The sequence below is a fragment of the Oreochromis niloticus genome, linkage group LG3, assembly GCF_001858045.2.
Source record: "Oreochromis niloticus isolate F11D_XX linkage group LG3, O_niloticus_UMD_NMBU, whole genome shotgun sequence".
Classification (NCBI taxonomy): Eukaryota; Metazoa; Chordata; class Actinopteri; order Cichliformes; family Cichlidae; genus Oreochromis; species Oreochromis niloticus.
Window position 1 is genome coordinate 15,818,509 of NC_031967.2, and position 14,196 is coordinate 15,832,704.

The following is a 14,196-nucleotide window of genomic DNA, read 5'->3' on the forward strand; positions in this document are numbered from 1 at the left end:
GTTTCCCCCAAACTTCTTCATGGGACTCTGTGATAAACACTTTAAAGTTGTGAGGAAAAAAAAAAAGAATGGCTTGTAATGATACATGGACTGCCGTGCCGCCTTTCCATATCTGATTGTTTCTCTGTTACCATGATATCTGCTAATATGACTTCTGAATACCACAACAATTTCCTCTCCTCCTTTTTTTTTTTTTTTTTTTTTTTTTGATTAAATACTATTTGATGCCATCCTGGTTTCATTTAATAGGAATTGCACTTAATCTCCTGTTTTTGTTTTTGTTTTTTTTGTTTTGTTTTTTTTGCAGTTTGTTTGTTAGTTGATTCAAACTTGCAGCCTTCCCATCCCTTTGCATTTTTTATTTTATTTTTTTTACCCATTCCCCTTTTTATTGTATCAGTTCAACTATTAGACGCTCCATCTTTAAATGCCTTCTGAACAATGTCAGTCTTGTCAAGGCTCACAGCGGCTTCTTATTGGCTCTGTCTCCAGGTCTGTGTTACTAATAAAACACTTGTCAGTATCGACCAGTTACAATTCAGCTTGTTTTCTTTTACTGCGAGTAACACCCTTCATGTTTGAGCCCTAACATTTTGCAGCTCTAACTTCACTGGAGTTCCGTTTCTGTGAGAGGAACACTTTGGTTAATCATCTGCTGCCACCATGTGGTGTAACGAGGAACTGCACTGATCTCAAACTAACTTTGTTTCAAACTGGAATAACCTTTGTCCCCAAAGCTCTAGACAATGGGTTTCTGTCTCATCTTTGTTGTTTATTTTATTTACAGCTTGAACTTGAGACAAAAAACAGAAGCTGTTCTTGTTCAGCGATGTAAGCTGTGCGTTTCAGCACTGCTGCAGGCCATAATCGCTTCTAAGTTTGTATATGTGTACGTTCATTTTGTGTTGTGAAGAAAAGTGTAATTTTAAGACAAAGTATGCAAATTAGTTTTATAGTTTCTATTTTTATATGCATTTCTACTTGATGATAAAACATCCTCACATGAAGTCCATTTGGGAGAAGTGCTGACCATCTCAATTGTGTCGCATAATCTTTATCAACGGGTAGTGTTTTGTACTGTTTTGTGACTGTTTTGCAAATGAATGACTGTCAGTGGAAAAATATCAATGTTTTTCTTACTGTATCAAACATACAGTGCAATACTCCTCTATTATAAGACCTGCATCAGTTGCACATCTGCTAGACAGCCATAGCTGTGCGTGTGATGTTGTGTAAATGTTTTTGTTTTTTTGTCCCAAGCTGAAGACTTCAGCATGTGATTTCTAATCACGGTATAAGGTGGATACAGTATATGCTGGTTTGCTAACATCTGCCTCTCACTGATGATTTAAAGGCTGAAACCCAGAAAGAGGTAAATATGTTTTTGCCATTTTTGGGACTACAGCTTCCTTCCAGCCACCTTAATTAAGGAAATCTGTTACGCTTTTATACTCCTCAATTTATCCTTTCAAACAAGTAGTTTAAGCTTCCTTCCCTCTAAGCCAACAGTCTTCTGATTAGCTGCCCCTGCTAAACGGCGACAAACAGGCGGGTGGAAGAAAGGCAATAGAAGTGATTTTAACCTTTTAAGCAGATGGGTTACAGCAGTGGGTTCCATTCCTGTCAGCTAACGACAGGAAACTGAGACTACAGTTTGCACAGGCTCACAAAAGTAAATGTTGCCTGGTCTGATAAGTTTCTGCTGCAGCATTCAGATGGTAGACTCAGAATTTGACCCCGCCATCCGCATGAAAACATGGTTCCATCCTTTCTTATATTAACAGTTGAGACTGCTACTGGTGGTGTGATACTGTGGAGAATATTATCTTGGTTCACTTTGGGCCCCTTAGTGTCAACTGAGCATCATTTAAACACCACAGCCTACCTGATGATTGTTGCTGAGCATGTCAATCGCTTTTGACTAGTGCACGCATCTTCTGATGGCTGCTTCCAGCAGGATAACACACCATGTCACAAACTTTAAATCATATTAAAGTGGTTTCTTGAAGGTAAGTTTGCTTTAGTCTAATGACCTCCACAGTCACCGTATCGCAGTCCAATAAGCACGTTTGGGATGTGGTGAAGTAGGAGATTCACATCATGGATGTGCAAAGCTGCAGCAACTGTAATGCTGTGTGATCACGCCGACATGGACCAAAATCTTTGAGAAATTTTTCCAACAACTTGTTGAATCTGTGCCACGAAGAATTGAGACACCTAATAAAGTGACGCATGTACATGTGATAGAAAATTAGGAAAACTGTAATAGGTTCCCCTTTAAACCTGCCTTGCTTTCATCCACCTTGCAAATCGAGCGGATTCCTTTGCGAGCTCACTCCAAGAAGAATCTATCATGTTATCAATCTCACACCCCTGTTCTCTGTTCACCATTGGGGGTGGGGGGCCGGGGGGAAGAGTTAGCTGTTTGGTTGGGGTCTGGGATGCTTGGCCTCCCTGCTGCTGCAGGACTGGGGGCGGTCTGCTTGTCTCCACCCCAGAGCAAAGTGCAACATCTCCAGGGCCTGGGGGCGGATTGCCCCTTTGGGGGTGATTGTACCTGGACCTGGGGGATGTGAGTGTGTGTACAGTGTTCATTTCTGTTTGTCTTCACATTGGGCGAGTGCTGAGTATTTGCATATGTGTGCATGAGGATGGGAATGCATGTTTGTCTATGTGTCAGGTCGGGTCTTAGACTCCACCTCTCTGGGAACATCTCAGGCCCCCCCAGGTGTGGGGGTCTATCTCCCTCCACCACACTCCCTGCCAGTGGCTGATGCCCTCAGCCATCGGTGCTTTGGTGGTTCACGGTATCCAGGGCTGGGTGCTCGAGTATGTACTGGCTCACTCCCAGTGGCTGCTTTTGCTTGTTTTCTTTTTTTTCTTCCAGCAGGTAATCCAGCTGATTTTTTTAGTGTCTTTTTTTTCACTGTCCCTCTTCCTCTCTCCTTTTCTTGAACTTCTCTTGTCTAGTTCTTTCCCTTTCCTATCCTCCAGCCATCTCTCTTCCGTTTGTAATAACTTAAAAGTTAAAAATAAATTAAAAAATAAAATAATATAATTAATAATAATAAAGATCAATCAAATGGACCACGGCAAAGCCATAATGATCCACTTGGAAAAATAAATCCGTTAGGCATTTTTCTTGGCCTTCAGACAATCATTCTAATTGCTACAGTGCCGAGTGGGAGAGGCAAAAAAAAAAAAAAGAATATCATGTTTAATGTAGATCAGTCAGTGTTTGTCATCAGCTGAGTATACACTTTAATTCTTAAAGTTCCTGCTGTGAAAGAGCCATGAGACTGAAATCTAGAACACAAAGGGGGAAAAAATACAACCAAAAAAATGTATAACCAATAAAGAAAACAAGAGACAATATTAAAATTATCAGCCAACGTTCTGGTCTGAAGCAGGAGAGGGTTGTTTCACTTTAACAGAAATATGTGTTGTAATTTTTAGATATATGCAATCTGTCTCATCACTGTGCACAAAAGGAAGATCATGAGGTTTTGAACCAAAAGGATGTCACATGGATGTGACTCACAGACCTGTGGGTCATATGCGCAATAGGCAGGTGAGTAACTTTTCCTGAGTGTTTCAGGATGTATGAGTGGCAGCTTTGGAGGCACAGTTTGTTTACCAAATGTGTTCATGTCAAAACTTAAAAATTAAACTCTTTTTTAATATATAAACTTATGAATAAAATAACCCAGTAAATTCCCATAGTTACACATAAAGTTATCCTAAAAACAGCATTTAGCAACAATTTGCATAAATGATAAAACTCCTGATTATTTGCTGCTTTCGTCTGTTATGGTGTAATGAGTCGTAAACCCCGAGTAATTAGAGGAAACTTAGTAGGCACTGTGTTCACCATTAAATACGCAGTAACTTATGCTTACATAAAATAATCCAACATGCTGCAGAAATGTGATAAACGTGTTTGGTTCAGGGTTTATCACCGTGCATCAGCGAAACCCGTAGCACAATGAAATGTCGCATGTTTTTCAGTTTCTCCCCCCCAACCACAGACTGCTGGGCCTCGGTCATATGACAAGGACAGATCCCTCCTCAGTGCCCTGCCCAGCGTCTTTATGCGCAGCGGCTGATAAAACATAAAATAGTTCCACGTAAAAGAAAAGAAAAAGAAAGAAAGGCAACGTTGATTCGTAAGCCCTTCGTATACTGTTTATTTCAAGATTGTTATTATTTTTTTCTTGAATACGCGTCGATTATCATCACACAGTCGACGTTAACAGGGTTTAAAACAAGGTGAGGTACGCCCCTGCGAACTACCCTTTCCTCTACGTCATCTTGTTATTGTATCCCTCCGCTGCAGTCGCACTAGGAAAACAGCTGTGGCGAGGCTAAGGCTAGTTAGCATCGTTTGTGTTTGTGTGTCCGCGATTCGAGTCACTTCTTAAGCAACCCGTACCACCGCGGAGTGACCGACTTGTTGTCTGTCATCTCTTTTAAAGATGAAGTTTCAGTACAAAGAAGAGCATCCCTTTGAGAAGAGGCGGTCCGAAGGCGAGAAAATAAGAAAGAAGTATCCGGACAGGGTGCCAGTAAGTAGCTAACGTTAGCTCCTTGACAGCTAGCTATGTTGCCTTGCTGTTATACTGCTGTCAGGCTAATGTCGTTATGCTCACTGTTTTATTTTTATTACTAATGTAAGCTTAATATCTAAATGTGATATTGTAGTGAGATTTTACCCACACAATGTATTGCTTAGTTTGTTTACTGCCACGTTGTAACCGCCACACATGGTAGCTAACAACGGCAGAGGTTAAGTAGGAATTTCGGCCGCTTTGAGCAGGCCAGCAGGTGATCTCCGTGTTATTCTTCCGTGAATCATCATTGGTGGCCAGATAATGGTGGTTATGACTGTAACGGTGGTTACGGTGAAGACATGCAGGTGTGCACAGACTCTTTTAGTGGTCTGTAGCTGGATGTTGAAACGCAGTAGAGCGCCTTAAAATAGATGCTGTCAACAAAACGGGGTTGTTTACGTCGCCCAGCTTCTTGGAGATAAATCATAAAGGCTTTCCCCAGTTAGTCTGGCCTATCGAGACCCTTTGTGTCACAACTATCAGCTGATTTAATGTGGGGATTTTGGGTTTTTCCTGTAAAGTGTGACGAAATTCACTTGCCTTTCAATCGTGATCACTTTTAAGCTTTCGTTTTACAGTCCTTCAGTCGTCGTTTACCATAAACTTGTTCTGTGGCTACAACAAACAATTAACTATCGTAGTCAATTACCCACTGCTTATTTTCTCTATTAATTGAATACCTATTTGGTTACTAAATGGTGAAAACAGTCCATAACAACTTCCCAAAGACCCAGATGACATTCACAGATGTCGTGTTTTGTCTGATCATTTGAATTCAAACTCTCATTCACCATCATAAAATGGTACTGACAAAAAAATGTCACATCAGGTGCTGATTCATTTAAAAAAAGAGGGGGCAAAAACGCTGATTAATTGTGGAGTCAGTGTTTACCGTGTGGGCAAGTGATATTTTACCAGTCCTATTTTTAGACTGGAGAGAGACTTAAAGAGGTTTAGTAAGGAAGGCGTTCAAAAATTAAACGGCACGTCTGATAGCCGGGGTGTAAATATACCAGGTTCTTTCCAACACTGAAATACTTTTTCGAAATATAATCTGTGTTATATTAAACACTTCGTCTGGGTTCGATATGCTCGGCCTCGCTTGACTGACAGTTTGGTACACTCTCAGATCCCTTTTCCGAGACAATGAAGCGAACACCATATTTCACCCTCTACACTTGCAGCCTTTCTAATAAAAACATGTTGTACACCTGTTGTGTTTTTTTTTTTTTTTTTTTTCTTTCTTTTCTTTTTTTTCTTTTGTTTTTCTAACCTTTTAGGTAATTGTGGAGAAAGCACCCAAAGCCAGAATAGGAGATCTGGACAAGAAGAAGTACCTTGTCCCCTCTGACCTGACGGGTAAACATTGCCTTGGAGCATAAAAAGTTGTTTACTTCTATTTTAGAGTGGCAATGTCACATCTGAAATTTCTACTATTACATATTGTCTCTTTCATCAGTGGGACAGTTTTACTTCCTCATCCGGAAAAGAATCCACTTGCGAGCTGAGGATGCGCTCTTCTTCTTTGTAAACAACGTCATTCCACCCACCTCAGCTACCATGGGATTGTTGTACCAGGCAAGAGTCCTGTTAAGCTTCCTGCTCACTCACATGCTCTCACATTATGGCTTAACCAGCATGTTGCCTTTGGTTGTTCCTCTTTAGCCTCTCCCTACATTATTGATATTGCGCTAACATGTTTTTTCTTTTTTCCCCTTCCATCAGGAGCATCATGAAGAGGACTTTTTCCTCTACATTGCCTACAGTGATGAGAGTGTGTATGGGGACAGCCAAAGGGAAATCTGATCCCACTTCAACCACTACCCACCTTTCTGAGACCTCCACATCCATTCATTCATTTAAATATTAAATCCAGCTCAGCAGCCTACAGTTCCCAGAGTGAATATGTCAAATGCACTTTCACCACCCATACATTACCCCTCTTGCATCCAATTCTGTCTTTATTACTCTGCAGTCTGAATTGTATTTGTCTCCCACTTTTCTTTTCAACAGTAACTAAGTGGTCTCATGGCCAGTTCAATTTCTAGTGTCAAACCGATTGTACTTTACTTAAAAACAATGAGAGAGATTAATGAAATAATACTAGAAATAGGCCTTTTTTTTTTTTCTTTTTTTTTCCATTTGTGTTAGTTTGAGCTTAGGCTGAGAAATGAAAGGGAAAGAGAACTCTTTCACTAGGAAAAAACAAACTAAAGTGGCAAAATTTATTTAAAGCATGTTAAGGAGAATTTAGCTTGCTGCCCTGCATTGGACCTTAGCAAGGAGTATAATAGAATTCAGACTAAATTATCATCCTCTGCTTTAAGTGGTAAGACTATTATGTTGACTGCTAATGATTATTGTTGTTATTGTTGTTAATTTTTAGATGGCTTACTTTCTAAGGGTTGTGTAAAGCTGAGTGCAATTTTTTTTCTTCTCTTTTTTTTAAGGGTTTGTTTTTTTTTGTAAGAAAAAAAAAATTACAATTTGAACTCTGTATACAGCTGCGTTACTGGCTCTTTCTCTCTATTCATGACCATACATAATAAAATGTGATGAAATACTATCTGCTGTTTGTCTTTTTTGTCCCTTTGCTACAGAGTAACAAATAATTACACTTTTATTTTTTTAGCCACGTGAGTTGTGCCTTTCAATGTAATGAAACGTTACATTGGTTAATTTGACACTGTGCGCTTCAAGGGAGTTACAAAAGTTACAAAAACATGAACCTGTGATTTAGTTTGTTTTTTTTTTCTGGTTGCGTGGGTTGTTTTATCATATCAGCTTCTGTTGCTGCACTGATAATCTGACTCGCAAAGTCATGCATGTCCACGTGTATGTTTATAATTTTTGTTATATGCAAGGAAGCCATTTGACTCCAACATCTATTCTTTCCTCCACCTGCTTTCTTTAAGGCGTTACAAAAGTAGACTGGTAGGACAGGGACATACAAAAAAAAAAACGGGAAGGAAGCTCTGATGTGGCTCAGTTGGTAGAGCAGGTTTTCTACTAATCAGAGAGTTGGTAGTTTGATCCCTGGCTTCTCTAGCCTACAAGTCAAAGTATGTTTAGCCAAGATACTAAAACCCAATTTGACCTCAGTACATTCATGAAAAGAAAAGTGTTTGGGTGAATGAGACTTGCAGTTAGAAAGTGCTTTGAGTGCTCTAATAGTTGAACAGTTCTGTGTAAGTAGCAAATAACAAAGAAGGTAGTATGTAATGTAAGTATAAAAGAAAAAAAGACAAGTGGAACATGTAATTTACTGTTGTAATTAATGAGGAAATTACTCATGTTTTGCCAATGAAATCAAAGTGGTTAGCCCACATTCGGCACAAGGAAGCTTTGGTGTTTCCTAAGTCATTCCCTTGATAGGAAATCAAATATTTGAACTGTAAAACTGTCAAATCAAGCATCAAGGAAAGAAAACACGACATACACAAAACTGCTTGGAAGTTTCATTTTGCTGACGTCAACGTGAGATTCGCCGCATTGCACTTCAAAACTACAACTCCCAAAGTGCACTTCGAAGCGTGACCGCGTTCTTTGAACCGGAAATGCAACAGCATCCCCGGTCTGGAAATCGCTCCGTCTGTTTATGTTTTGTGGGAGAAGTTTTGATTTTTATCTGTTTTAACCGCTCGAGGTCTATCAAGCTGAAAACCGCCAGACGGTTAGATTCTTATTAAAAGACTCACAACGAAATAAAAGTAAGCTTTTTACAGTTTTATCAGCACAGAATTCAAAGCAGATCATGTAGGATAAAATGCGTAACGCAGTTAAGTGCTCTGCAGCTAGCCTCGCTAGCTAACGTTTGTTCCCGGTTAAGTTAAAATATATAATTTTTGTCAGGGGTTTACACTTGTAAGCTACATCACTTGTAATATTAAATTACTATGCCTTCCGTTGGTGCATTATACTCTAAATATTGTCATGTATTGGGAAGTACAGCTATCTGTGCTAACTTAGGCCGATATCGGCTAGCTAGCGAGGCCTGTGGTTGTTACACCTGTTTGGGTGAGCGTAGATGCACACTTTGATGTAGTTTAATGAACTTTAAATATTTCATCTGACCTTGTCGATTCATTACTGACATTTTGACCCACACCAGCTGGCCCCTCCACTGCCTGTCACAATGCCCGCCCTGCTTGAGAGACCCAAGCTGTCCAACGCGATGGCCAGAGCTCTCCACAAACACATAATGAGGGAAAGAGAGCGCAAGAGACAAGGTGCTCTCTCATTTTGTGTGTGTGTGTGTGTGTGTGTATGCGCTTTAAAAAGTAGTTTAGCCCTAGTGTGTCACAGGGTGTCACATCTGACACCTTTAAGGATTCTTGTAGAAATAAGCAAGCACTGTTAAGATGCTGAGCTGTGTTTGGAAAGGTAATACTCCAGAGCAGCGGTCCCCAACCTTTTTTGCGCCACGGACCGGTTTATGCCCGACAATATTTTCACGGACCGGCAATGAGGTGTCGCGGATGAATACAACAAAATAAAACTAGTGCCGGTACCGAAAAAAAGAAGATTTATTCATAACACACGTGAAAAGACCCAGGAAAACCGAGTTAACGATAAAAACAATAACAAAATAACGCTGAAAACCGATAAAAACCCTGAAAACCATACATTTCACACCTGAACCTCAACTCTCGCGGCCCGGTACCGAACGACTCACGGACCGGTACCGGTCCGAGGCCCGGGGGTTGGGGACCGCTGCTCCAGAGTATAAATTGTTTTTAGCATTTAGCCAATAAAACAAATTAATTAACTTTTCTTGTTCTTTCTTTGTAATTCTGGAAAATTTCACTAAGGTCTGCGTCATCTAGATTAAAGTCCTATGTTTATGCGTGTATTCTTCAAATAATCTATAATAATAATGTATACTTTATTGATCCCCGTGGGGAAATTCCTCTCTGCATTTATCCATCCATGATTGTGATTTACTATGTAATAATACACTCACCTGCTAGTTTGTTAGGTACAAATACATAATCATCCAGTGCATTTACCATATCGACATGGTCAAGACGACCCACTAAAGTTCAAATTGAGCATCAGAATGAGGAAAAAATGTGATTTAAATGACTTTGCTCGAACTATATTACAACCAAGGTGTCACTGAATGCACAACACGTCAAACCATGAAGCAGATGGGTTAAAGCAGCACAGGGCACCGCTCCTATCAGCTAAGAACAGGAAACTGAAGCTACAGTTTGCACAGGCTCACCAAAATTTTGCAATAGAAGATTGACAAAAAACAAAACAAAACATTTGCCGGTCTGATGAGTGTCAGTTTCCACTGCAATATTCAGATGGTAGGCTCACTTTTAGGTGTAAACGGCATAAGAGTATGATTCCATCCTGCTTTGTATCAATGGTGCAATGATATGGTGATTTTTCTCTTGGAACACGGTGGACCTCTTAGGACAAATTAAGAGTCGTCAGCCCTAGTATTGTTGATGAACATGTGCGTCTGCTTCCAGCAGGATAGCACACCATGTCTCAAAACTCAAATCAAATTGAAACTGGTTTCTTGAACATGACAGTGAGTTCACTGTAGTTAAACTACATCCACAGTCACCAGATCTGAATTTAATAGAGCACCTTGGGATGCGGTGGAACAAGAGATTCACATCATGAATGTGCAGCAGCTGTGTGATGTGCCATGTCAACATGGATCATTTCTGAGGAATGTTTACAGCACATCGTTGAATATGTCCAGTGAAGAATTAAGACAGTTTTAAAGGAATAAAGGGGTTCAACCCTATAGTAGCAAAATGTACCTAAAAAAGTGGCTGGTGAGTGTATATGTTATAGCTGTCTGCCTGCAACCTGTTCTTTGGTCATAGATCTAAAAGGCAATCAAAAAAAAGTAGCTACATTATACTCACCTTAATAAATGTACTTTTTTTCAGAGGAGGAAGAGGTGGACAAAATGATGGAGCAGAAGATGAAGGAAGAGGAAGAGAGGAAGAGGACAAAAGAGATAGAGGAGAGGATGTCCTTGGAGGAAACAAAAGAACAGGTTTGAAATGTGACATTTCAGCTAGTCTGTGCTCCCAGCTCTATACAAAACAAAGTCTGTGTGTTCTTACACCATGATTTCCTCAAATAAACATCAGGTGATGAAGATGGGGGAAAAACTTCAGGGACTACAAGAAGAGAAACATCAGCTCTTTTTACAGCTCAAGAAAGTTCTCCACGAAGAGGAGAAAAGACGAAGAAAAGAGCAGAGGTTTCTATATGTACTTCACTTAGTTTGTTGTTTTGTCAGAGGATTGTTAATTGTCGGTTAATCTTTTTGGTCTCCTTCTTTAGTGATATTACAACTTTGACATCAGCGAGCTACCAGCAGAGTCTGCCCATGCACCCAGGACAGCACCTCCTCGGCATTCAAGGCGAGAAAAGTTCCAGGTTCTGCGCCTTGCCAGAGTCGTCATTATTTTTCATATAGTGACATTCTCCTTTTCTCTCCTTCAGGCAATCCAGTCAGCCACAGCAGACCTGCCCCACTGCTCGGAGAAAGGAGCAAACAGCTGTTCCCAGCTGCTGTCCTCCCTGTGAGTAAAAGGAGTGTTCCACTTAAAGAATTCATAAAATATAATACGATCTATATAATATGCTTCTTACAGTGTTTACATGTGCACGTTGTCCTCTTTTAGGCACGCCATTATCAGACGCCTGGCTTCAGCTCAGGCTCCGCAGAGCATGGCCAGTTCAGCGGAGGTCAGGGGGTCCATGAGCCCTACGGAGTGGCTCAGGCTCAGCATCCTTCCAGCTACGCCCCCGGACCCTCAGTGCCAGTCAGTTTCGCAAGCAGCTCTCAGATCAGAGGTAAGATGAGATAAGATTTCTTTGCTGTCAATGTGTACAGTGGTACAGTAAAATTTTGAGTAATGTGTCACAGTGACATGACTTACATCCAGTCATATACACGATAAAAAAAAACTGTATAAGACAGGAAGAAACAGGAAACGAGGGAGTGAAATAAGATGCACATTAGGTGAAGGTGTAAAACAGCAGAGCACAGTACCACGCTGTTTGTGCGTCACAGTTCACAAACACAAATGTGTTATACACTAGTTGTAATTGTGTAAGAGGTCATTTTGTCCTTTAATGTTCAAACAATGTTCTCTAGTGGCACAGTGAACTCACAAAGAAATGAATTATCAGCATCATGTGTGGGATTCCTCCATCTTTACTTGGATTTCAGGAGCTGACATAGAATACAATCTGAGCCGGTTGCAGGCTGCTGTGTCAGGCTGGGCTTGTTGAAGTATAGTTGGGCAGTCCAGAGGGAGGGTATAGCCATTATTCAAAGGTTAAGGAAGGCATTCTAGTAGTTTTAAGGCTATATCCTTATCAGAGTCTTGACAGTAATAAGCATGATACACATAAATATAGCTAAAGTTAAACTAATACATGTAATTGAGTCCATATATGGTTCAGAGAACATTATGTGTGTGAGTGTGTGACCTCTGGTAAGCAGTAGATCATGTATGTGTGTGTCTGTGTGTAGTCTGAGTCATCAAGCTTCATTCTGGGCCTGCTTCAGAGCCCTGTGGGTGTTTGAATTTGAAGAGAAAGGAAAGACTGTCCAACCAATCAGAAGTTAGAAACAGTGCTGGTATTTTAATATGTGTTCATTGGCATAAAGAGAAATGCTTTTGTTGAGCAAGATGCATGTTTGAGTAGGCTGAGCCCATCTCAGCCCACAGGTACCACCAGTCTTAGTTGATTTTGATTGACATAGACGTGTACATCGTGTTTATACAAATCAACTATGAAATCATTTCTCGCACAGTTTGAAACTCTCCGCTCAAACAGTCTAAGCTCTAAACTGACAGTCCAGCCGACAGCTTTCGTTTGTTCAAAGCAGCCTGATTTCAGCCGAAAAATAAAATCCCCCACTGAGTGCGAAGTCATTTTTCTTTAAGCTTGCATTTTTCAAATGTGGATGCACCGTGGAGTCAGCGGTATGCTATTCAGATGCTCCCGTGTGGCGTCAGTAATGTCGGAAACCCGCTGATTGATCATTAAAACAATCAGATCACAGTGAGATGTATTGATTGTAATGACTTTGCCTTTTTCCCCACAGGCGCATCTGCATTTCAAGCAATGCAGTACCTCCCTCACCAGCAGGCTGGTTACCCTGTTCACTTCACCTCCCAGCAAGGTGGGTTTCACTGCTGTAAATTATACCTATGTCTAATTCCACGATCTACATAAAATTCAGAGTTGTAAAGTAACCTGACCATCTTCTGCAGGATACATCCCTGGAGCAGGAATACCCCTGCAGAAGCAGCTGGAACATGCTAACCAACAGTCGGGCTTTACTGACGCAGTAAGACCATTTCAGCTTTAGATGCTGCGATGCAGAAACAGCAGATGTTGCTGGAATATTAGATTATTTCCTGCTGTTTCTATTCATATTAGACCAAACACAAAAATAAACTCTGTGACATGTGATCGTCTAAATAACAGAAGTTGTTCCATTAGCTGATCAGTTTTCCTTCTGTCATGTCAGAGTGGTTTGAGGCCCATGCACCCCCCAGCCATGCATCCTTCCGCCCCAGGTCTGCTGCCCACATCGTCGATGGCGGTCCAGATCCCTACTGCAAAGGTGAACCCCCAAAACACACACACCATTTGTTTTTCATCCTGTGTTATGGGGCCAAGTAACTTGTATATTACTTGTTTTTCTTCTAAACATATTCAGTATAAGTAAAGTCTGAGCTGCTACAGTGTTTATGTTCATTAATGTTCTGCTTCTTGTCTTTCTTCTGATCATGGTTCCTCTTTCCTTCCCCAGGCTCCGTTCCAGAGCTCTCCCCAGAGCGCTCCCCGTCATAGCTTCCTGCCCCACAGCCAAAGCGGGCAGAGGTTTTACCACCACGGCAAGTAGATGATCAAACTCACCGGTGCTCAGATTTCAGAAGTTCACTCAAGATTCTGGCGATCCTGTTGGCGCTTAAATAGCTTTCTTTTTTTTTTTTAAGTAGGCTGGATTATGCCACATGATCTGTTTTATTCTTTGTATAGTTTGGTTTTTTTTTTAGCTTTGTTTTAATGTTGTTAATAAGCTACTAAGCAGCTCTTCAACATATGTGCTCTGAGCTTCAGACTCATATTTTACTTCAATTAATGTTGTTATTTTACCTGCACTGTGAAGCCATCACCGAGGTGCTTATGTGCGTTTAACTGTTAGTAACACTGATAAAAGCCAGACTACACGGTCCAGAGCCGGTTCTTCAGTGACACCAGGGGAGTGTCCAGTGTGTCTGGAGTACCTTTGCTCACTATCAAGTAGCAGGAAGTAGAGGAGAACTTGTACAGTATTTGGATTAAATTGATGTTTTTGCTCTGTATCTCTCTCTCTCACACACACACATTGATGAACACTACTACAGTCTAAATACTCCAGATTAACTAAAAGATTGTTTCAATGTGTTACCAGAAAGTAAGAGAACCATTTTCTGTCTCAAGTGTTTCCCATCATCCCTCACAGCTTCAATCAGGTTTAGGTCTGGTCTATTTTTTTAAGCTTTTGCTTAAATGTTCTTAAATAAACAATAAGCAACAGCCA

The 14,196-nt window shown here is 40.7% G+C and overlaps 2 protein-coding genes across 2 annotated transcripts; both read left to right on the forward strand.

Moving 5' to 3' along the window:
• The first annotated feature begins 4,307 nt into the window (after nt 1-4,307).
• Nucleotides 4,308-7,176, forward strand: gabarapa (GABA(A) receptor-associated protein a). The gene is made up of 4 exons (XM_013266473.3): nt 4,308-4,565; nt 5,891-5,969; nt 6,070-6,188; nt 6,336-7,176. The coding sequence occupies exons 1-4, from the start codon at nt 4,476-4,478 to the stop codon at nt 6,414-6,416; spliced, it is 369 nt and encodes a 122-aa protein (XP_013121927.1). The 5' UTR covers nt 4,308-4,475; the 3' UTR covers nt 6,417-7,176.
• A 956-nt stretch (nt 7,177-8,132) lies between these two features.
• gps2 (G protein pathway suppressor 2) lies at nt 8,133-14,192 on the forward strand. The gene is made up of 11 exons (XM_005463837.4): nt 8,133-8,320; nt 8,722-8,839; nt 10,526-10,635; nt 10,733-10,845; nt 10,929-11,008; nt 11,091-11,170; nt 11,273-11,444; nt 12,709-12,786; nt 12,878-12,954; nt 13,138-13,233; nt 13,423-14,192. The coding sequence occupies exons 2-11, from the start codon at nt 8,746-8,748 to the stop codon at nt 13,513-13,515; spliced, it is 993 nt and encodes a 330-aa protein (XP_005463894.1). The 5' UTR covers nt 8,133-8,320; nt 8,722-8,745; the 3' UTR covers nt 13,516-14,192.
• The last annotated feature ends 4 nt before the right edge of the window (nt 14,193-14,196 follow it).

Excerpts from the sequence above, each read along its gene's own strand:
- gabarapa (XM_013266473.3), top strand. The coding sequence starts at position 4,476 with ATGAAGTTTCAGTACAAAGAAGAGCATCCCTTTGAGAAGAGGCGGTCC. Across the intron at positions 4,566-5,890 it reads AGTATCCGGACAGGGTGCCA|GTAATTGTGGAGAAAGCACC; the intron begins GTAAGTAGCTAA and ends CTAACCTTTTAG. Across the intron at positions 5,970-6,069 it reads TGTCCCCTCTGACCTGACGG|TGGGACAGTTTTACTTCCTC; the intron begins GTAAACATTGCC and ends CTCTTTCATCAG.
- gps2 (XM_005463837.4), top strand. The coding sequence starts at position 8,746 with ATGCCCGCCCTGCTTGAGAGACCCAAGCTGTCCAACGCGATGGCCAGA. Across the intron at positions 10,636-10,732 it reads TGGAGGAAACAAAAGAACAG|GTGATGAAGATGGGGGAAAA; the intron begins GTTTGAAATGTG and ends AATAAACATCAG. Across the intron at positions 13,234-13,422 it reads TCCAGATCCCTACTGCAAAG|GCTCCGTTCCAGAGCTCTCC; the intron begins GTGAACCCCCAA and ends TTCCTTCCCCAG.